Source organism: Rutilus rutilus (assembly GCF_951802725.1).
Source record: "Rutilus rutilus genome assembly, chromosome: 1".
In the NCBI taxonomy this organism is placed as follows: domain Eukaryota; kingdom Metazoa; phylum Chordata; class Actinopteri; order Cypriniformes; family Leuciscidae; genus Rutilus; species Rutilus rutilus.
Genome location: NC_140209.1, coordinates 52,530,869 through 52,554,146, shown reverse-complemented (window position 1 = coordinate 52,554,146; position 23,278 = coordinate 52,530,869). Strand labels below are relative to the sequence as shown.

At 38.0% G+C, this 23,278-nt stretch overlaps 1 protein-coding gene across 1 annotated transcript; it reads right to left on the bottom strand.

Moving 5' to 3' along the window:
* Window positions 1-1,832: 1,832 nt before the first annotated feature.
* LOC311287895 (bMERB domain-containing protein 1) lies at window positions 1,833-22,548 on the bottom strand. Its single transcript, XM_084405011.1, has 6 exons — window positions 22,290-22,548; window positions 13,888-14,011; window positions 12,558-12,631; window positions 9,943-10,057; window positions 4,212-4,282; window positions 1,833-2,497 (listed from the first exon to the last, which is right to left on the bottom strand). Exons 1-6 carry the CDS (start codon window positions 22,366-22,368, stop codon window positions 2,379-2,381), a joined length of 582 nt encoding a protein of 193 aa, XP_084261137.1. The 5' UTR covers window positions 22,369-22,548; the 3' UTR covers window positions 1,833-2,378.
* Between the last annotated feature and the right edge of the window lie 730 nt (window positions 22,549-23,278).

The following is a 23,278-nucleotide window of genomic DNA, read 5'->3' as shown; positions in this document are numbered from 1 at the left end:
CAGTTCATCTTGTTGTATAAAAGTATTAATTCCTGAAAACATCTTACTGACCCCAAACTTTTAAACAGCAGTGGACATGATTTATACATAAATAATATGCTAAAGCACTCAACAGTGGGCAAAGATAAACAAACTAAAACTGGGTGAAATATAAATATATCTACTTTAACTTTCAAACTGCATTTATATTGTGTCAAGCTGGGCACCACAAAACTATAAAGCTTTCATCAACATTGTAGTTAAAAATGCAGATGTAAAATGTGAAAGTAAAAGCAATGGTGCATATTCACCTAGTACGCAGATCTTCTGGCTGTCTCTGTTGTTCAACTGTATGGCATAATTTTGCTTCAGTAGATCTAAATTTATGAAACATTAGGGAAGGTTTATTACTGTATCTCTAGTCACTTGCTGTATTACTTTAGACGATGCATAACAGCGCCCCCTACCGTTTAACAGTGAAACCTGGGATTTCCGGAAAAACTTGTTGGCTGCATCCAAAATCGCATACTTCCCCACTATATAGAAGGCGAAAAACAGTATGTGACAGAGGAAGAATGTCTGAATTGCCAGTACTCATAAAAGAGTAGGCAAAAAGTATCCGGATGACCTACTTCCAGCGAGAATAAAGTGTGCATACGATGGATTGGACATATGGACATATCCCATGAGGCCACGGGAGACGATTTGTAAATGGCAGTGAAGCGACGCAACTGTAGGTCACATGATAATGACAGCATGGCGAATGTAGTACGTAGTCCGGATTACATTCATACTACACACATGCATACTATATAGAACGTCCTTTTCTATATATAATCGAAAAGTATATTTCTATCTAGAAGTCGTGAATAACTTATTCAAAGTAAGGACCAACTCAAGAGAGTATGCGATTTTAATTATAATTGACGAAAATCTCGTAAATGGCGAGGACAGAGTTAAAGGAACCGTATGTAAGATTGTGGCCAAAACTGGTACTGCAATCACTTTCAAATGACTGTAGAGCGGTGTATCCCCTCCCCCTCCCCCCTGACTCGACGTTGCCAGCTAGGCTGCAGGATCCAGCAGGAACGTAGGCTGCTACAAGGAGCTTCCAATAGCAAGTGACGAGTCCTACACAGTACGTTTTTTTTCTGTTAATTATGTTTATGCTTCATGAGAGATGTTTTGCGAAGTAATTATGTATCGCAAAAATGTACTAATGGCGATTAGCCAAATATAATCGTAAAGATGTACGCTCGTCGTTTCAGCCGTCTCCATCTTTCAAAGGCATCTCCTATACAAATCCTTGTTTTATTTCGGACTTTGTCACGACGGTTTTTAGGTTTCGTAACTTTAGACATTTTTTATCCGACACGTTTGTAGCTGCAGCTGTGGTAACTAGAGCAGAGCTGGCAACCCGGATGCCGAAACACTACTGACTTCGTGATTGGTAGATAGGTGGAGGGTGGCGCATCAGGCCAAAACACAACATGACAACATCAACATCAGCTGAGGGCTGCAACTTCACTTTTAAATGACAATGTCCTGGCCGGACTACTGTTGTCAGGGATATAACTATTTGAAATGAACATGATTTCTTAATGTCTAGTGACCTATCAGGGCCATTTTATGATTCATTGAAATACATTTCTTACATACGGTTCCTTTAATATTTTGAATTAGTATTTATTTGTCCATTTTCCATTTTCATTTAATCTTAGTTAAAGTTTTAGTAATTAATTTGTGTGAAATGTGTTTAATGCAAATGAGAAATGTCACCTTGGTTTAAATAAATAATATTAACTACTTTTAGGTTTTTTATAGTTTATTTAATTTAACATTTATTTTATTTTAAGTACCTACATATATTTTGTTTATCAATTCTCAAAGCTTATCTGGTGATTTACCCTGTCCAAAATCTGCTTATCATCGTCCTTCTCATCAAACACTGACTACATTTTTGGGTGAACTATTCCTTAAAAACCTAAGGACGACGTCAGTGTTTTTGGTGACACACTTTGTGGTTGGCAGGTGGAGCAACCCCACAACAGATAATTTGCTCTTTTGCAAGAAGGAAGGGAGAAAATAATGTGCTAGCAAGCGAAAGAGTTACAATTTAACAAGTGCTCATGGGAATCCAGCACTTGAGTCTGACGTTAGTCTTGTGATTTTAGACAGCTCAGTGTTAATTGTGGAAATGAGGAACCGTACCATCTAATCACACTCCTCATTTTGGATATCATCTCCATTAGGTTAATGCAATAATTCTGCATAATATGCACATCAGTTGGGCACCCATGTACTGCCGTCTGTTATGAAATGAATGTGAAAGAGTGTGGGTCTGAGGGCTTGTTTACTTGTCACTCTGCTCTACTCTCTCCTGTTTTACACCGGCGTGTCTACATGACGGAGCAGGTGAAGCCGCAGCACTCTTTCAGCAGGGTGACGCCTGTCTTTGTCACATAAGGAGACGAGGTCTGCTGGGCTCTGGACGTCATTCTCTTGTCCTTGGTTTGACCTGAAAAACAGAGAGAGAGAGAGCGAGAGAAATGCAGTGACCTTCTCTGAATCATTCTCAGCATCTCTTAACACCATCGAGCACGAGCGCTCCGCTGAGGTGTTTAATGTGCGATGCAGAACATTTGCAAATATACGGTGTTGTGCTGAAATCCATCATCCAGTTTTTTTTTTTATATTAATTTAAAATGATTTCTAATCATCTGTGTATAGTGAAAAGTGCTACACAAATACAACTGAATTTAACTGAGGAACAGAGTTGAGTTGAGTACTTTAGTAAAACTGAAGTGACTGAATTGAATTTAGAAGTCAGTAGAACAGAGTTGAATTGAACTGGACTGATTTGAGGAGCACAGTTAAAGGTGCAGTAAGCGATCTCTGAGAAACGATGTTGAAAGTGGATCGGACTGAGCAGCACAACACTTGCAGCCAATCAGCAGTAAGGTACGCGTATACACTCATTAGGGGGCGGGGCTATCAAGATAGGGGTGTGATCCTTTTGGGACCACATCCTTTTGTGTGATTTCAAATAATCAACAGCATTTTTCAGAAATCGCTCACTGCACCTTTAAAGGGATAGTTCACCCAAAAATGAAAATTCTATCATTGTTTACTCACCCTCAAAAGTTGTTCCAAACCTGTATGAGTTTCTTTGTTCTGCTGAACACAAAGGAAGATATTTGGAAGAATGTTTGTAACCAAACAGATCTCGGTCCCCATTGACTACCATAGTATATTTTTTTCCTACTATGGTAGACAATGGGGACCGAGATCTGTTGATTACAAACATTCTTCCAAATATCTTCTTTTGTGTTCAGCAGAACAAAGAAACTCATACAGGTTTGGAACAACTTGAGGGTGAGTAAATGATGACAGAATTTTAATTTTTGGGTGAACTGTCCCTTTAAGATGATTTGAGTTCAGTTAATTTGAGTTGAACTGAACTGATTTTAGGAACATAGTTCAGAGGAACAGTTCAGCTCAGTCTGATTTGAACTGAATCAGTGAAGTTCAATCAAGCAGTTGAGAAACACAAATATGAGTTACTTTTTCAAATAAGTAATGCAAGTTACTTTGTTTTCCCATTTATTGACTGACACGTCTCCTGTCCCAATGTTGAGAAAAATCATGAGTAAGTGCAGAGTTAAATTACACAAATATACTTTATGTATTTAATCTCACTATATAAACCAATGTCTTTGCTGTTGACTTTCGATGATCTAATTCAACCATACTAATAAGAAAAAATGTAAACAATATTATCGCCCAACGATGAAAAGTCCTAATTTACCTGCATACATAAATCTATAATATGTTTATTTGGGTGGAAAGCTCAGTTTGTACACTTTTATAAAGCAGCACTAAAGATTATGAAAGATTTTTGTGAGAAGTTTCAAATTCTCACCATAACACTAATTAGTATTTGACTGTTCTTTCTAATTTAGTCAAACATTCCCAATTCTATTGACATTCATGTACTTCTGCACTATTTATCCCAGTTTTGAATTAGCTCATTAGTTGTGAACTAAAAGAAGACAGCTTATTAACACCCTGAGAACAGAATTAACATTCACACAGGTTCCTTATTAAGTTCTATAGTTTCAAAGAATGTAGGCTATTATTATGTTAATTCATGTAGAGGTTTAAGAGACTGGCCTTGAGCTCTCACACACTCACACACACACACACACACACACACACACACTTTTACATACTTTTCATGCAGCACCTGTTGGGAAATTTTGTCTGTAGGAAGTCAGCCATCTCCTTGTCTTCCTCTCGCTCTCTGTGTGAAGAACAGCATGTATCAGAGGGAGGCAAAAGCACAAACACATACATAAGTCAGGATTCTGGGAGCCCCTTTCACACAGAGATTCCGGAAAATACACGGATAAAGTGACCCGGGATTTGACCCGGGTTCATTTGATTTTGGTTCATTCACACTGCCAGTGATTTTCCGGAATCAGAGAGCGCGTTCACACACAACCCGTGTATGTCCCGGAAAGACACGTGACATCGATGTGACTTGTAATGTCTCAGCAGCATCTTCAGTTTGCTTATGAGCTGCGATTTCTCTCTCGAGAAACCACGCTTGTGCATTTATTTCTCTGATTCGATCATAAAATTGCGCATTTCGTACCGTTTCACAGCTGGCGAACGATCCCGGCTTCAGCGTCATCACTACGACACGGCATTATTACAGCTTTTGTTCACACAGCGCGCGTTCCGGGACTGAACACGGCAATGTTACTAGGTCCCCAACCCGGCATCGATCCCGGCATTAAACCCGGGTCGTGTTTGCGTTCACACAGAAGGCGTTCCGGCAATTTGCCGGCAATCTCCCAGGTTCAATGCGCTGTGTGAAAGGGGCTCCAAGCCAAGCTCCAAGGTTTGTTCAGAAGTTTGAGATCGGTACGATTTTTGTTTTTGGAAAAAAGTTTCTAAAGCTCACTATATTTATTTGATTAAAAACAGTAAAACAGTGATATTGTGAAATATTATTATAAGAACTATTTTCTGTTTTAATATAGGCTATTTTAAATGTAATTTATTCCTGTGATGTCAAAGCTGAATTTTCAGCATCATTACTTCAGACTTCAGTGTCACATGATCTGTCAGAAATTATTCTGATATGATGATTTGCTGCTCATTTATTATAAAAGCTATATTATTAATAAGTTTGAGTTTTTGCTACTTATTATTTTTGTGGAAACTGCAATACATTTTTCTTTCATTGATGCATAGAACTTAAGACTCAAAGAGCCTAAAAAAACAACTTTTTTTAAAATAATATTTTATAACATTATAAATGACTTTACTGTTTCTTTTGGTAAATTTAATGCATCCTTGCAGAATAAAAGTATTAAAAAATTCTAATAAAAAATATCGGTTACACTTTATTTTAAGGTGTCATTGTTACAGTGTAATATATTTAAGTATTGTGTAATATTAAGTAACAACGTACAACCCCAAATCAGAAAAAGTTGGGACACTGTACAAATTGTGAATAAAAACAGAATGCAATGATGTGGAAGTTTCAAATTTCAATATTTTATTCAAAATACAACATAGATGACATATCAAATGTTTAAACTGAGAAAATGTATAATTTTAAGGGAAAAATAAGTTGATTTTAAATTTCATGGCATCAACACATCTCAAAAAAGTCGGGACAAGGCCATGTTTACCACTGTGTGGCATCCCCTCTTCTTTTTATAACAGTCTGCAAACGTCTGGGGACTGAGGAGACGAGTTGCTCAAGTTTAGGAATAGGAATGTTGTCCCATTCTTGTCTAATACAGGCTTCTAGTTGCTCAACTGTCTTAGGTCTTCTTTGTTGCATCTTCCTCTTTATGATGCACCAAATGTTTTCTATGGGTGAAAGATCTGGACTGCAGGCTGGCCATTTCAGTACCCGGATCCTTCTTCTACGCAGCCATGATATTGTAATTGATGCAGTATATGGTCTAGCATTGTCATGTTGGAAAATGGAAGGTCTTCCCTGAAAGAGACGACGTCTGGATGGGAGCATATGTTGTTCTAGAACTTGGATATACCTTTCAGCATTGATGGTGCCTTTCCAGATGTGTAAGCTGCCCATGCCACACGCACTCATGCAACCCCATACCATCAGAGATGCAGGCTTCTGAACTGAGCGCTGATAACAGCTTGGGTTGTCCTTGTCCTCTTTAGTCTGGATGACATGGCGTCCCAGTTTTCCAAAAAGAACTTAAAATTTAGATTTGTCTGACCCCAGAACAGTTTTCCACTTTGCCACAGTCCATTTTAAATGAGCCTTGGCCCAGAGAAAACGCCTGCGCTTCTAGATCCTGTTTAGATATGGCTTCTTTTTTGACCTATAGAGTTTTAGCTGGCAACGGCGAATGGCAATGTGGATTGTGTTCACCGACAATGTTTTCTGGAAGTGTTCCTGAGCCCATGTTGTGATTTCCATTACAGTAGCATTCCTGTATGTGATGCAGTGCCGTCTAAGGGCCTGAAGATCACGGGCATCCAGTATGGTTTTCCGGCCTTGACCCTTACGCACAGAGATTGTTCCAGATTCTCTGAATCTTTGGATGATATTATGCACTGTAGATGATGATAACTTCAAACTCTTTGCAATTTTTCTCTGAGAAACTCCTTTCTGATATTGCTCCACTATTTTTCGCCGCAGCATTGGGGAAATTGATGATCCTCTGCCCATCTTGACTTCTGAGAGACACTGCCACTCTGAGAGGCTCTTTTTAAACCCAATCATGTTGCCAATTGACCTAATAAGTTGCAAATTGGTCCTCCAGCTGTTCCTTATATGTACATTTAAATTTTCCAGCCTCTTATTGCTACCTGTCCCAACTTTTTTGGAATGTGTAGCTCTCATGAAATCCAAAATGAGCCAATATTTGGCATGACATTTCAAAATGTCTCACTTTCAACATTTGATATGTTATCTATATTCTATTGTGAATAAAATATAAGTTTATGAGATTTGTAAATTATTCCATTCCTTTTTTACTCATAATTTGTACAGTGTCCCAACTTTTTCTGATTTGGGGTACTTTCTATTGGGTTAGGGAAGGATTAGGATTTGGTTGAGGGCTATTTGCATGTAATTATGCATAATTTACTTATTACTATGGTAAGTACATGTAACATATGTAACAAAGACACTGTAAAATAAAGTGTTACCAAAATATCTTACTGACCACAAACATTTGAATGGTATACAAGAGAAAACGACAATTTAAATACTCTGTTAAAATAGTCCTCATAAAAGGTAGTCTAAATGTGCGCTGTTATCATTTTGAGGACAAACTGCCCCGAACTTCACCAGATCAGGATCTGTATGTAGGATATGAGCACACATCTGTTTTCAGTGTCTAACATCAGGCAGCTTCATGTCATCTACTCACTCACTCGTTATATTCTAAGCTCGAAATGATGCTAATTTGAATAGAAACACCAGAAATGTAAAGGATAGTACCGCCGGTACGAGACTTCCACATTCAGGAATAAGGTAGGTGTCAACTCTGTTTCATAACAATATTATTAAAAAAAACATTATAATACAGGATTTGTGAATAAAACAGAATCTTATTACTGAATTTCTTCTTATTTTATTATATTGCTGATCTAAAAGATTTAAATTAACACTCATTCTTGAAGCTATGGATACAAAATCATTGCAAATGATCCTATATACAGTTATTGTATTGGCACATCCACTACATTAAAATGGATGTGCCAATACAAGTACAGCAAAACATACTGCTAGTCACTTAAGCACATCTGGATCACACACACACACACACACACACACACACACACACACACACACACACACACACACACACACATATATGCATATATATATATATATATATATATATATATACACTCACCTAAAGGATTATTGGGAACACCATACTAATACTGTGTTTGACCCCCTTTCGCCTTCAGAACTGCCTTAATTCTACGTGGCATTGATTCAACAAGGTGCTGAAAGCATACTTTAGAAATGTTGGCCCATATTGATAGGATAGCATCTTGCAGTTGATGGAGATTTGTGGGATGCACATCCAGGGCACGAAGCTCCCGTTCCACCACATCCCAAAGATGCTCTATTGGGTTGAGATCTGGTGACTGTGGGGGCCATTTTAGTACAGTGAACTCATTGTCATGTTCAAGAAACCAATTTGAAATGATTTGAGCTTTGTGACATGGTGCATTATCCTGCTGAAAGTAGCCATCAGAGGATGGGTACATGGTGGTCATAAAGGGATGGACATGGTCAGAAACAATGCTCAGGTAGGCCGTGGCATTTAAACGATGCCCAATTGGCACTAAGGGGCCTAAAGTGTGCCAAGAAAACATCCCCCACACCATTACACCACCACCACCAGCCTGCACAGTGGTAACAAGGCATGATGGATCCATGTTCTCATTCTGTTTACGCCAAATTCTGACTCTACCATCTGAATGTCTCAACAGAAATCGAGACTCATCAGACCAGGCAACATTTTTCCAGTCTTCAACTGTCCAATTTTGGTGAGCTCGTGCAACTTGTAGCCTCTTTTTCCTATTTGTAGTGGAGATGAGTGGTACCCGGTGGGGTCTTCTGCTGTTGTAGCCCATCCGCCTCAAGGTTTCACAAATGCTTTGCTGTATACCTCGGTTGTAACGAGTGGTTATTTCAGTCAAAGTTGCTCTTCTATCAGCTTGAATCAGTCGGCCCATTCTCCTCTGACCTCCAGCATCAACAAGGCATTTTCGCCCACAGGACTGCCGCATACTGGATGTTTTTCCCTTTTCACACCATTCTTTGTAAACCCTAGAAATGGCTGTGCGTGAAAATCCCAGTAACTGAGCAGATTGTGAAATACTCAGACCAGCCCGTCTGGCACCAACAACCATGCCATGCTCAAAATTGCTTAAATCACCTTTCTTTCCCATTCTGACATTCAGTTTGGAGTTCAGGAGATTGTCTTGACCAGGGCCACACCCCTAAATGCATTGAAGCAACTGCCATGTGTTTGGTTGATTAGATAATTGCATTAATGAGAAATTTAACAGGTGTTCCTAATAATCCTTTAGGTGAGTGTATATACTGTATATATATATACAGTATATATCCCCTAATTTGAAACCTAACCATTACACTAAGCTTTATGTATTTTTATATTTTCATTAAGATATTTAGTGTTTATTAAGCCATTTTTCTTGTTCAGTTTTTGCCCAAATTGCAGCAAGATGTACTATTTTTCCACTCCCTGCAATGTCAAACTAGACCCACACACAAACATCTGTGAAGTGAGACACTGAACATTCACCAAACATTCACACCCAAACTCCAAACAATCAGTTATTCTCTTAGCACATGGGTTTAGTGTGCAAACTAAGAGTGTTGGACAGTTTTTCGCGGTCTCTCTCTCTCTCGCTCCACCATCCACCCGTGTAATAGCGGCTTGTCATGTGGGTGACAGTGGCTCATTTATCCCATGAATAAACTGTGAGGACTTAATTCGTGTTGGGTTCTGATGCGTGCGTCACTCATGATTAAACACACACACACACACACACACACACAGTCGTGAGATCTTGGCAGATGACAATCAGCCCAACCCATCGAAAAAAACATCTCTTTTCTTCTTTCCATTTCTTTCTTGCCTGCAAATCAATCTCTCATTTCTCAGAATCAGAGCCACTGGGACCATCTGTGAGTGTGATGTGAGGTGTGTGTGTGTGTGACGGCCGTGGTGAGGTAAGGGTGGATTATTGGCTTCAAGAGGAGGGTAATTGGATTGCAGTGTCTTCACAGATGAGGGAACAGCCACAAGAGGGACAAAACACATTCTTGGGGCAGATAGTCACGCATGCTAGCCGGCAATCTAAAGGGTTGTGGCCCACGTTCCTGTCCCTGAAGGCTGGCGACTCTTTAAAACTGACCTGAGCCTCTCAAACTCCATGTCATCCACTAGAAAGTCCCGCGTCTCCACCAGCTTCTGGATCTGTTGAAGTAGTTCCTCCTCACGCTGTCTGTCCTCATTAGACTTTTCTTTGTCTGCAGAAAGGAGACACGTGTGGAACGGTTAACCCAAAATCAAAATGATCATTCACTAATCCTTATGTCATTCCAAACCTGTATGATGCTCATCCATGCAACACAAAAGAAGATATTTTACAGAATCTCCTGACTGCTGTTGACTTCAAACTTGGTCTGACACTCTTAGAATATACATATTTTAATATATAATGCAACCGTTCAAAAGTTTGGGGTCAGTAAGATTTGAATTTTAAATGGGTGGTATAATACCCTTTTCACAAGATGTAAAATAAGTCTCTGTTGTCCCCAGAGTGTGTATGTGAAGTTTTAGCTCAAAATATCCCACAGATATTTTTATATAGCATGTTAAAATTGTCACTTCTTGAGGGTGAGCAAAAACGCACCGTTTTGTGTCTTTTAAATGCAAATGAGCTGCTGCTCCCGGGACACAGAGGGTGGAGATACAAGAGCTCATGTGTTAGCAGCTCTGATTACCTCACACAGACACGCACTGAAAATTTCAAAAACGTTTAGCCTTTTTATGTTCAAACCGGAGAAAGTGTCTTTATGTTCATCGGACAAAGATGGAGAGACTCAAGAAAAAGTGACAACGTAGTAATGCAGTGGTTCTCAGCGGGCGAGGGAGATCAGCAGAAATAAACAACCCAAAAAATGCCGTTTCAGCAGCGTTCAAGTGCGTGAATAGCAGTTAGCGCTCTGCCGTAATAAAGCAGCTTTGAACAGCAATTTCACTAAAATCGTTCTTCTTCAGACCATTGATTGTCGCTATTGGAACAAGCCCAACGTAGAAGTTGCTCGCCATAGAAAAGCAGCTCTTCAGTGGACCGAATCACAAGCTGCTATTGTGAACGGGCAAACAACTCTGTTACTGTGCGCGTTCCGGTGAGAAGACGAACAAGAAGCTGAGCTTGTGACGTGAGGCGCTGTCAAAATCTGTTATATATTGGCGCTTTTAATCTTTTATATATTGTTCATCCAAAGCATAACTGAAATATTTAAATGTTTTTGTCAATTTAAATTAAAAGTTAAGCTCTGATCTATTATTTTCTCTTACTGTTATATGAATTAATGACATTACAAAGTGAAACTATTTTGAAAAAAAAATTTCAATTTAAAAAATCTTTCCGTTTTTAGATTTTTTTAAAGGTTTAAAGGGCCACGAAAAAAGTTTGAGAACCACTGTAGTAATGCAACAGGACATTTCTGAATGGTTAGTTGATGAATTTATGTAGCTGATGTGGAGTTAACTATCTTCTAGTCATTGATTATCATATTCTGTCATGATAATCCAAAAATTCCCGGGGGCGGGGTTTATGTACATTTTAGGGTTAGTGATGTCACCAGCCGTTTGTTGTAAAATTACATTTTAAAGTATATTCAAATAGAAAACAGTTATTTTAAATTGTAATAATATATCAAAATATTGCTGTTTTTACTGTATTTTTAATTAAATATATGCAGCCATGGTGAGACTTCTTTAAAAAAAAACAAAGACACATTTCAGAGATTAGCGTGTCCTTTGTGGAGATTTTCAGTATCAATGTCTGCTATTTTGCTATATGGAAAATAAGAACCTTCTTCAAAATATCAGTTTTTGTTGTTACATTGAAGAAGGGAAATCATTCTGGTCTGGATTAACATGAATAAATGATGACAGATATGAGTTGATACCAAAGCATATCAAAATCCTGACTCCATAGATGAACCAGAAAGAACCTGAAGGTCTCAGAATAAATGGACATCACTAGTACTGGAATGTGATTTGTTTCCTGCTTTGATGGAACTGTATAAGACAATATTATCTGCCGGTTTGGATAAATAACCTCTTCAGCTTTGTATGCACTTGCGATATGAGGTTTCAGCAGTAAACAAAACGTGGTGTACGCTTCTTCATTCGTGCATCTCCTTGGAAACAGGAGACCTATAGTGAAGTATGTCACAAGCATGTGCTGAAAAGAGGCTGACATGAAAGAAGTAACTATAAATGATGCAATTAAAGAGAACCAGAAGAGAATGCAGAAATTAAAAAGTAGTCACATAATACTAGGGGAGGCAATACATTTTTTTCATTAGCTGAATCTATTTATTATATACTAACTGTTCAAAAAGTTTCAGCTCACCAAGGCTGCATTTATTTGATAAAAAATACAGTAAAACCAGTAATATTGTGAAATATTATTACAATTTAAAATAACTGTTTTCTATTTGAATATATTGTAAAATGTAATTTATTCCTGTGATGCAAAGCTGAATTTTCAGCATCATAACTCTTCAGAAATCATTCTAACGCGCTGATTTGATGCTCATGGGTCACAAAGGGCCTTTAAGATTAGCTTTGAATGTACCGAAGAAAAAAAAAACAATATTGATGGAGTATCTAACAGACATGATATTCGGTTTAGAGAAAAACATATGCACCTGAGAATGAGATCCATATCATCTTCCAGCAATATATTAATGCTTAATATTTTGGTACAGCATCTTTTTGAGAACATACCTGGGATGGAAACCAATTTCTGGAGTTCTTTTTTGAGCCTTGTGATCTCCTTACACAACTGGATGTCATCCATCCTGAGGAATGAGGAACAAAATTAATAAAAACTTTTGAGATTTTTTCTTTAAACCACTAATCAAAATTTCTTTCAATGGAAAACAAATGCAAAAATGACCTCAGTAGGTCTAGATCCTAGACCTAGAAAAACTAGATCCACAGTATTGCATGTCGCAAAACATTTTCCAGTCGAGTGTGAAAACCATATTTTATCAAAACAAATTTCACTGGTTGATGCCAAAGTAGTCTCTGTTCGGCAATGAAATAACAGATAATATGTTTTGCTAGGTAATATTCACATTGCTATCATACATACGCACACAAATAACAACACAGGCACATACATTTGGAGTTGATGTCTAACTCCAGACTCCCATCAGAAGCTATTGTTGTAAATAACTGCAGTGAATCCCTATCAATAAATGTCCTCAACAATTTCCCCTGCTTTTATTTAGTCTATGTATCTCACACTCCCGCTCTGCACGGATCTTTGCAACATTTATTTTTGTTCAAACTGTTATTGAACAAAAAAAACAAACATCGTGGAATGACAGTCATTGTGACACTTTCTCTGATTTCTCATACTTTTCTATGGCAGGAATATTGTTTCACTGTTTCAGAAATGTTGTTCATGCTATTTTCATGTCCAGGTTCAAGCCTATCCTTTAGTTCTGTATCTACGAAAATACCTCAATTGAGATTTGTAATTGTTGACAGACAGTGTATGTCAGTTGCCCCATTATTACTTGATGATATTCACACACTGTAAAAAATATTGTTGGTTTAACTTTAAAAAGCAAGTAAACTGGTTGCCTTAAAATGTTAAGTTCATTGAAATGAAAAAATTGAGTTAATACAATGAAGGAGATTGGTTTAATCAACAGAAACTCAAAATATTATGTTATCTGAACCACATAAATGATCTAAGTTGATTTGACAAAAGAAAAAAAATGGATAAATCATGAAAATAATGCATATGGTACAGTATGGTATGTTTTATTGGGTTATGTCAGCTTGCACTGCATTATGTGATAATATATAGCCTTCACCGTGTTGCACTGAATTATGGAACATTTACTTATCTTTTCTATTGATGTCTAATGTATTGAACAGAAGGGATGAATGCAATGATGCAATGCGACACAGTAAAGGATACATGACATCACATGATGCAGTGCTAGCTGACATATTGTATGATTTTGAACACCATTGTACTTTTGACCTCCTATATAAAGGAGCCACCTCAGGTTCTACCATAGTAAAAAACCTCACTCACATATATCTGAGCTCAGACTCTTTCCGGACCAGCGCATCCTTTATCCGCTCGATTTTGAACAGCTCCCCCTCGATGTCCTCCACAGTGATGGTGGAATCAGCCATTGACACCACATCCTCTTCAGCTGTGAGGAACAACACATGAACTATGAGTGATGTATGGCTCACATCAAGCACATCATTACATTATGCCCATCTAAAGAAACAATTTCGGAAAGATGCTACCAATCGCTCTACTAATTTAAATCCCATTTTTTTGTTGAATGAATATGAATATGCAAATTAGCCCCGCCTCCACTCACTCACACCAGCTCAGAATACCTGATCCACTCGGTCAACTTTACTGTAGTAAACGCTACACAATGGCAAGTGGAAATACTGGTTTAATTCAGCCATTTATTTTTGAACTAGAAACTGATTCAGAACATGAAGAGGAAGAGTGAATTATACAGGCTAGACTACAAGTCGATGTATCAGAATGGCAATGCGTTTTATGTATCTCTCTCTACATCGTCGGACAAATAACGGTAATACATATGATTAGCCTTTTGCTTGACTATGTTATCAGACAGCTAATAATGTGTTGCTAGCGTCCCGTTCGCCATGCATATCAGAGTCAGACAGCTGCCTTCTAACAATCAGCAATATTTGATAGGAGAAGATGGATTCAAAGAGACCGGCTTCTAGTTCATCCCAAACCCCAACGCAAACTCCACATAACCGCGTGCACAACTCTGGTTGCAGTTTCGCGTGTCGCCAGAAGGGGGCATAGTTCTGCAAAAACTCAGAGACTTGCGCAATGCACCTTTTAAGCATATTAAAAACACCACATAGAGATATAAAAAACTTGATTTTCACCACAGGGGGTGTGGTGTTCATCTTAATTAGGGTTGCAAAGGGGCGGAAAGTTTCCATGGGAAGTAAGCTGGGGAATTTTTTTAATATTCCAAGTTGGCAAATTAATGGGAATTAATGGGGATTAACTGGAAATTTAGGTAAATTAAATAAACCGTATAAGTTTTTTGCAACTTTTTTCAACGTTGATTCCCATGTAAAGTTTCCAACTTTCCTGAAAAATTCCTGGAATTCCTGCTTTGATCACAGCAATAAATGACATTTTAAAATATATTCAAACCTGGAATTTAGGCATAATTGAACTGAAATCATGAAGTATTAAAATAAAATTAATTTATGTGAATTGCATATTTGTAACAACAAGAAATGTAACGATGAAGTTTGTCATTTTGTGAAATAAAAAGAAAATGCATGTAAAAACAAATAAATGAATAAATCATTAATATAATATAATATAATACATTTGCATTTCAGGACATGCATGATGATATTCCAGATAAACTGACAGCGATATACTGTTTTTCCAATTTTGTGCCCTTGAAGACAAAGATGAAAAGCATCATCACACATTTCTTCAGAAGCAGGGCTTCTCTTATCTGAAAACAGCTAACAAGCACCCCAGCCACATTTCAAACCAGGCTGAAACCAATGCGTCGGTTAGTCGCGCAGCATGTGTTGTGTATATGACGCTCGACACTGTGCTAATTGGGCTTGTGTTATCATCACTGAACTCTGCATGAATCCGAGGGTGGGTGAGAATGTTCTGGTCAGTCAGTCTGTGACAGACCAACATCGTTTCGTCGCATGCAGCATTTATTCAGAGGATCAGTGCTCTCTCTATTTATAGTAAGTCTGCATGATATGTGACTTACAAAACAGTACAGGATGAATCTGATGAATCAGACACTAATAAAACAAAGAACATCTAAAAAGGTATGAAGGACCCCAACCCTAAAGAGTAAATTCTGACCTTGAGTTTCATATTATACATTAAAAACTGTTATTTTAGAAACTGTTTTAATTAGTTTGTTTCAGTTGATGATTTTTTTTTTTTTTTTTGGGTGAATAATTTAATTTGTATTTTATGTGCACATGCATTGCTCATTCATTTTTAACATTTCAAGGTCTTTTAGTCTTGAGAAGAACAGCAGAAAAGGCCAAGAATTTTTGCACCCTGAAAAAAAAGGCAGTCCGTATCCTCCGATGACTCATTTGGCTTATCCTATGATGCGTTTCAACAACTGCAATGCCTCATAAAATAAAGTTCTGTCTCTATGGAAACAACCCAGGCCTTCAGTTTTACACAGTTATTGGATTTCAAAACTATAGGATTGACCCCCAAACCCAGTGACGTCCTAGTTTAAGCCACTGTGATCCCTGGTGCAGATCGACCAAGAAAACACACACCATGGCAACAACGCAACACAACCATTTCTCTTATTTGACACCTTTGCATGGTAAAGTAAACAAAACTAAAATGACCACGAACTACATAGTAAGCTAGTTTTCAGATGTATTTACCAGAATCATAAATGGGTTGTGGGTTTTGTTCAATATTTTTCATTGCTGTCCTTTTCAAAAATACAAAAAGCAAAAAATGAGTTAGAGGAATATTACTGTTTTTATGATTTGTTTTGCACATGCAAGCTTAAAAAAGGTATGTGTAAGCAATCCGGTTCATATCCTTTGGGTAACATATTGCATCTTTATTAAGAGAGTCTGCAGTTATACTCAATACTTATCAGGTTATCATGATTTAAGAGTCTCCTGTGAACAATATCTCTCTGTTATAATGGACAAACCTGATTTATGTTTGATATTGAACAGATTTACTTACCAAAAGGTTAGTGCGATGTTAGTCTGCCTTACGGACTCAACGAGAGCCAAAATAAAGGTGATTTAGATTAGGGTCCTCGGGCAACAAGGGGATGCTTATTAATTTAATCATTTATTTCTAAATATTATATTACAATATTCTAGAAAAAGAAAATTAACTTTATAGCAAATAATTTCCAGATGATATTTTAATTGGTTTTAATAACATAAAAGCCAGCATGTTGTCTTTATGATATTTTTTAACACAGAATAAATGGGTTTGTTACTACCTTTCAAAAGTTTGGGGTCGGTTTTTAATGTTTTTGAAAGAAGTATCTTATACGCTGACACCTTTCTAAGGCTGTAAAGAGCGAAAGAGATTGTTCTGATATAAAGTACATCTTTTATCCCTCCAATGCTTAGGCTACTCTCTCTCTCTCTGCCCTCGGAAACACTACAAGCTATGACTCACCTCAGCGCAGAGCAGATATTGGCTTTTAATTGCCTGACAGTCAGGGAGAAAAGACGTCTAAACAAACCACATCCTCATCCACCAGGGGAAAACAACAGGGTTGGAAAACAGTGCTACTAAATCAAGAGAAGGATTATGGGATATCCTAATGTGAATTGGTCAGTGTGCTGACAGTCATCGCCGCCCTGCACCCAAATGTTTCAGATCAGTCCTGACAGTTTTATTCTCACGTGTCAGTTCACCACAGTCTCACTCAGGGCTCATACATGACTTCACAGCTTCATGAATAAAAACAACAGTGATACTCTGACAGGGAACAGGTAAGGTGTCAGAGAGGATTCAGATGGAGATGGAAGAATTGCTGGATCCCCACGAGGCTGTCGTGCAAGACTGTGAACCTGAACTTGATAAGGACCATTCAGTGCACCGTACAATTATTTACACTACAACTAGCACTTTTAAATCTCCTTTCTCCTTTCAGTTCTCAGTGTATATAAAATTTTTGTTTTTTAGCTTTTAGTATGAATATGTTAGCCTTAAGGTTATGAATAAGCTGCGTGTGTTCCAAAACAATGACAAAATTCACATTTAGGTGATATAAGCATTCAAAACTTACAGTCCTTCACTTAAGCTAAAATGGATTGTGGATTTTTATGACATCACCTTCAGCTTCGCATCAAATCTTCTGTCCAATCAAATGCTCTCTAGAATCTAAAGCTCCGCCCCCTATGCTATAAATAACACCTGGCCAAAGCGACCGTTGACACGTCACGGAGCAATATGGGTTGGAGATGTGTGTGTGTTCGGTTGCTCAACGCTCAAGTTTTATTCCGTTTTCCAACTGTACGTTGGTTAAGGATGAAATGGCTAGAATTTATTCATACCTCTACTATTAAATCCAACGTATCATCAGCACTCGGATTCGCTTCGGATTCGCTTGCAGTCTGTGATGTAAACTTAACGCTATTGGCTATTTGAAAAGGGGGAGGAGCCATTCAATATGTCCCGCCTTAGCTTCCTGTTTCAGTGGAAATACGTCAACGCATCATCATAGACAGTATATAAACTGGACACAGCGACCCCATTGGATTCAACGGAGACAAGTGAAGTCAGATAGAAGCTCTCACTTCCTGGGGGTCGAGCGTACTGCGCAGACTCAAACTGAGCTTGACGACGTAGATGTGACGTGAGCAACCCGTCTGTCTTCTAGTAGCTGTGCCAAGAGAAATCTGAATCATTCCCTTCCGAATCTTGCAGAGACGGAGAGCGTGAGTAGGAGCTGTCCATGAGCTAGGAGCAGGAGCAACTTTTGCTAAATATTCTGATTAATTATTTTGTAATTTTACCTCCACGTCCCCCCGATTGCCCGCAAGCTTCTCCTCCTGTCCATACGGTAATCTCTCTACTGTGCGACAGAGAGTCGCGTGGGTATGACGCAATCGTCAGCCTATTTTTAAAAAAATTGCTTCTACGGGGCCATAACGTAAGATACAAGGTAATGGAGACTTTTATACATTTTTGTGTTTCTTTAGAAATAAATAATGGACAAATGGAGTCTTTAAACGCCTCAGATGTAAAGTTATTCGCTGTCAAAGTGACGCCAAAATGAATGGGAGTCAATGGGATGCTAACAGCAGGTGGGGGTCTGCTAATCAATGGCGGCGCCCGGGGAAGCTTCAAGAAAATATGAAACAGTGCCCCCCTGCGCATCATACAAAGCTACGTGTTGCAAGGCACTTCAGTGGGGCTTTAAGAGTCCTAGAAATACTTGTTTGGCCCAAATAGACCGATTATTTCCTAAAAATTTCAAAACAAGATTCACCTGTGAACCAACAAGGAAATTCATACTGGTCTAAGCTGGTCTTATCAGCAGTGTCTGAACTATAGCAAATTAAAAAGAACAGTTCTTGAATACACAATAATACATTGTAAATGATGATAGTAGGTGAGTCAACAGCCTTTAAAACATTAATGCGACAACAACCGATGAGGCTGGCACATCTCCTACGCTCGAGAATCCCTTAAACCTGGAGATTGTAAATCTACGTCAATCCCCGTTGGAACAGTGGAGGCGTTGGGATCTCACACAAACTCACAGTGTCAATCAATCTTCACAGTTTCAGTCACAATGCCTGGAGATAATCCTACACCAGCTCATGCGGTCTTACAACACACACGCATTTGATCACATTTTATTGTGATTGTCATTGTAACCAACCCTCAGCGTTTAGATCATTAAAACAACATGTATTTTCACCCGCACACCCGCTGCGCAAACCGCATCAAAGTACTACGTAACATGCACTCTGGCCTTGTTATCCAGCTAAACCCAAGAGATGTGAGGAAAACAGCACTTATCTCATTGTTTGTATTTAGAATGTCTACTGAAAGGTGAACCCTATAACCGTTAATGTCATTGCATCTAAATAATGCGTCAGATTTAAAGTATTATTGTGCCCAAGGATTGGCGGAGCTTCTTACACTTTTCTATGCAGATTCTGTCAAGATCTGTCAGATTTCATGTGAACAGCGGTCTTCGGATCTTACCACAGATTTTTTATATGGGTTAAAGTTAACGCTGTACTCTGAAACCCTCAGAGGCTTGTCTAAAAAAACACATTTAAATTTTGTATCTTTTCAGCTGTATTTTTCTGAAAGTCAGAGCTCTTTTGTAGCTGATACATGCCAAAGTATTGGAGTGGAAGTGGATTTGCATGATTCTGCCTGGAGCGAAGAGCGTTTGTTTGTAGCGAAGTCAGCGCTGGTGTTTTATCTCATTCTGACACTGCAACGATACAGCTCCTCCATGAGAAAAACACTCTACACTCTTAAAAATAAAGGTTCTTTCTATCGTTGATGGTTCCATCCATGGAATCTTTCCATTGCACAAAAGGTTACAATGTTTTCACTATTGTTTAGTCTGTAACAGATCGTTTGATTTGTACTCACTTAACTGAAAGTTCCTTTACTTTTATTTTACTGAAAATGATGGACGATGAATGTTAGAACGTCAGTGCGACAAACGATTCACTCGTAATACGTTTACACTGTAAGAAAAGTTTGCTGCCTTAAATTTTTAAGCACAATCAACTTGGATGTTTAAGTCATTTCATCTTAAATTACATTAAACTGACTTAAAAATTAGTTAAATCTTGCTTAACTTATTTTGATGACCAATGTAAAAACATATGTTGTCAACTTTTTGATAATATCATTTTTTACAGTGTGTAACTGTGGTAACTACAAGTAGCTACTTCAACTCTATTTCCCACAACCAGGACTTATAAAGCATGTGTAATGTCTTCTGATTCGGGATCAGACTAGAATTTCACTGGTTGCCATTTTTCAACATCGAAAGTTTTTTAAAATGCAAAATTATAATATGAAAATTACTTAATATGCAAAACTGTTACCCAGTCATAGCAGTGGGCGTTTACTTGAATGCGGCACGCCCATCAAAAAGGAGTGTTTCAAAGAGAGGGTCAAAACCAGGATAGAAAATAGCCTATTACTTCTAAATAGTTTTTTTTTTTTATGTAAAAACTTGATAATATTATAAGTGGACCTCAGTGAACATAAAAAAAAAATGCAGTTCATCACCCCTTCAAATTTAAACAGACATGACGAAAAAACAATGAAGTGGACTTAAACTACAGATGTGTTAAACCATGCGTTTTGTGTTTGTTTTAGTCAGAATAGCAATAGAGCGCCTTACTTAAGCTGTGCATGACGGTTTGGCTCAACAGTTGAGACTCCACAGACCACATTAGATTAAACGGAAAGCCTTTAACAGACTCGTACATCTGCGATGAGCCTCCTCTGACATCTCTTATTCAATTTACTCAGATATTCACTTACGCAGAAAAGCTGAATCACAAAGACAGTTTCCAAATTGCTTTGTCGCTTTGCATAAAAATCTCTAGTGCTGATTTAAACATCCACACGGCTGTTTGCTGAGCCATATTGTCATGCGGAGAACTGAATTCTTTCAGTCAATGAAGCTGAATGTTTCCCTAACAGTTTTAACTGCATGATCCAGATTTAACGTCTTGCAATATTGTGCCTCGTGATTAAAAATATAATGATGGGATTTTAACAGAATGGTGTTGGCATCATCACACTATACAGAAGGGACCCCATCTGTTTTACAACTTTCTCATTATAAGATACACAATCATCTCACATTCTTCCAACGAATCATGCTAGTGATCTAGTTTACAAATCAGACTGTTCTAAAGTTCAACTCACTGACGTCCCACTGGAGAAGATTATCAGTAAATAATGACTTAATTTTGCTTTGTTCTTCACACAAAGCTACAAGTGGCTGTACCACATTTAGTATGTTTGTTAAAACTAATTATCACTAATTATCACTTCAAATCTAATAGCCTTTAGTTAAATAAACTGAACACACCCTGAGTAAAAAACACATTATGCTTAAGTATAATCAACCAGTAATCCTTTAAAGAACGAAAAGGTCACAGAACGAGTCTGTGAGAAGGAATATATTTGAAGGAATAACTCCTGAACGGGCATCACAAACCAGTATTTATTGATAATCAATCTCCATTGGTGAGCATTCAGTTCCCACAAGGTCTGTTTATTGGGATTTCTTTAGTCAGGATCAGTCATAACAGCAGAAAGAAACCACAGTAGTCTCTAGTTCCACCCTGCTGTCACTATTTCTGTATAATGATGAAAACATTATTGCATTTCCTTTGTTGGATCATAAAAAAAAACAGGAGTGAGACAATAGCATTCCTGGGGTGAAAGTGATACTGGGACCTGACAGGAAAAATAACTTTAAAATGTAATCTACTGTTAAATGAGGGACAAATCATGCCTGTCACTAGTCCTAAGAAATGTATGTAGGCTACACTTCAGATTGAAACAAAAAGTAATTGAGCAGTCAGCTATAGTGAATTTTTCATAATTCATAATAAAAACAGTTGTAAAAAATTGTATCCTGTTGTCTATTTGTATTAATATAAATGAGTCAATTGCACTCTCAAAATATTTAATTAAAATAATGTCTTTACGTTGCATTGCATGTAGCTTTCTGTAACTATTAGTGGCACTATAAATAACTTAATTTCTAAGCAAGTTGACAATGTGAAAGAGAACTGCAGCAATGTAAAAGTAAGTTCTTTCGTGCATACAGTACGTCAAAATGAAGTCAAGTAGCCTATGCAATGTGAACGCACTCAAACACCTTCATAAACGCAGAGACGTATGAATTTTATCACAACATTCTTCCCCACCTTGTTTTCCTGTTTCTTCGCAGAGCTCTGTTTGATCCAGAGATCCGTACTGTTTCGGGGTGCTTCGCCCTTTCTCCATTCTGTGAAGCTCCACCACACACTTGAAGTTTGAGCTGGAGCAGAATGTCGCTGCTTTGCTCCTCGGCCGGTGAATTAAAGCGCAGTTTGACTGATGGAGGGTTTTAAGTCCATGTCATCGGTGATGTAGAGTGATGCGCGCGCTCGCACCTGCTGCCGATCGATGCTGCTGTGAGTCGGTGTGTGAGTGTGACACACTGAAGAGATAGAGATGCTCAACACGATTATTCTCCCATTACCTGAAAGCGCCACCCTGTGAATAACGAGAAAAGTGACGTTAAGTTAAATGTTCATTAATTGAGATCAAATATAGGCTAAGTTACCTAAACATGTCACAAAACATTTTTGCGTTGTTACTTCACCCGTTGAAGTGTTAAAAATATGCTAATTACACAACATCTCATTGAACATATATGCACATTTGCATATTATAAAAAAAACTAATATGGCTCCACTGAAAATATGATATGGAAAACTAATATGACTGTTTTTCGATTTCACGTAACCTTGAAGGTAGGGTAGGCGATTTCGGAGCGGCTAGCAATAGCAAGCTAGCTTTGAAACTGTTGCTAGTTTGGAAATGTCCAAGTATACCAGAAGCTCAAAGTTATCATATTTGGAATAAAATTATCGTACACGAGCCAAACGTAGGCTACAGAATACAGCCATTTAGACCAACAGCTTTTTGACATGACCTGCAAATTAATTTATTGCTAAACTGTCAACCTCAGCTTGAAACAATTCTGACCTAAGCGCTGTGGCAATTTGTGCTTGTGAGAGAGAATCATTTCTCCACGATGACTGACTGAGGAGACGTTTATTTTTATTTTCGCGAGAAGACATAGTTCATGTTCTCCTCACAATCATGATAACGTTAGCTGTAGGATTCACAGCTAGATCAATGAGTATAG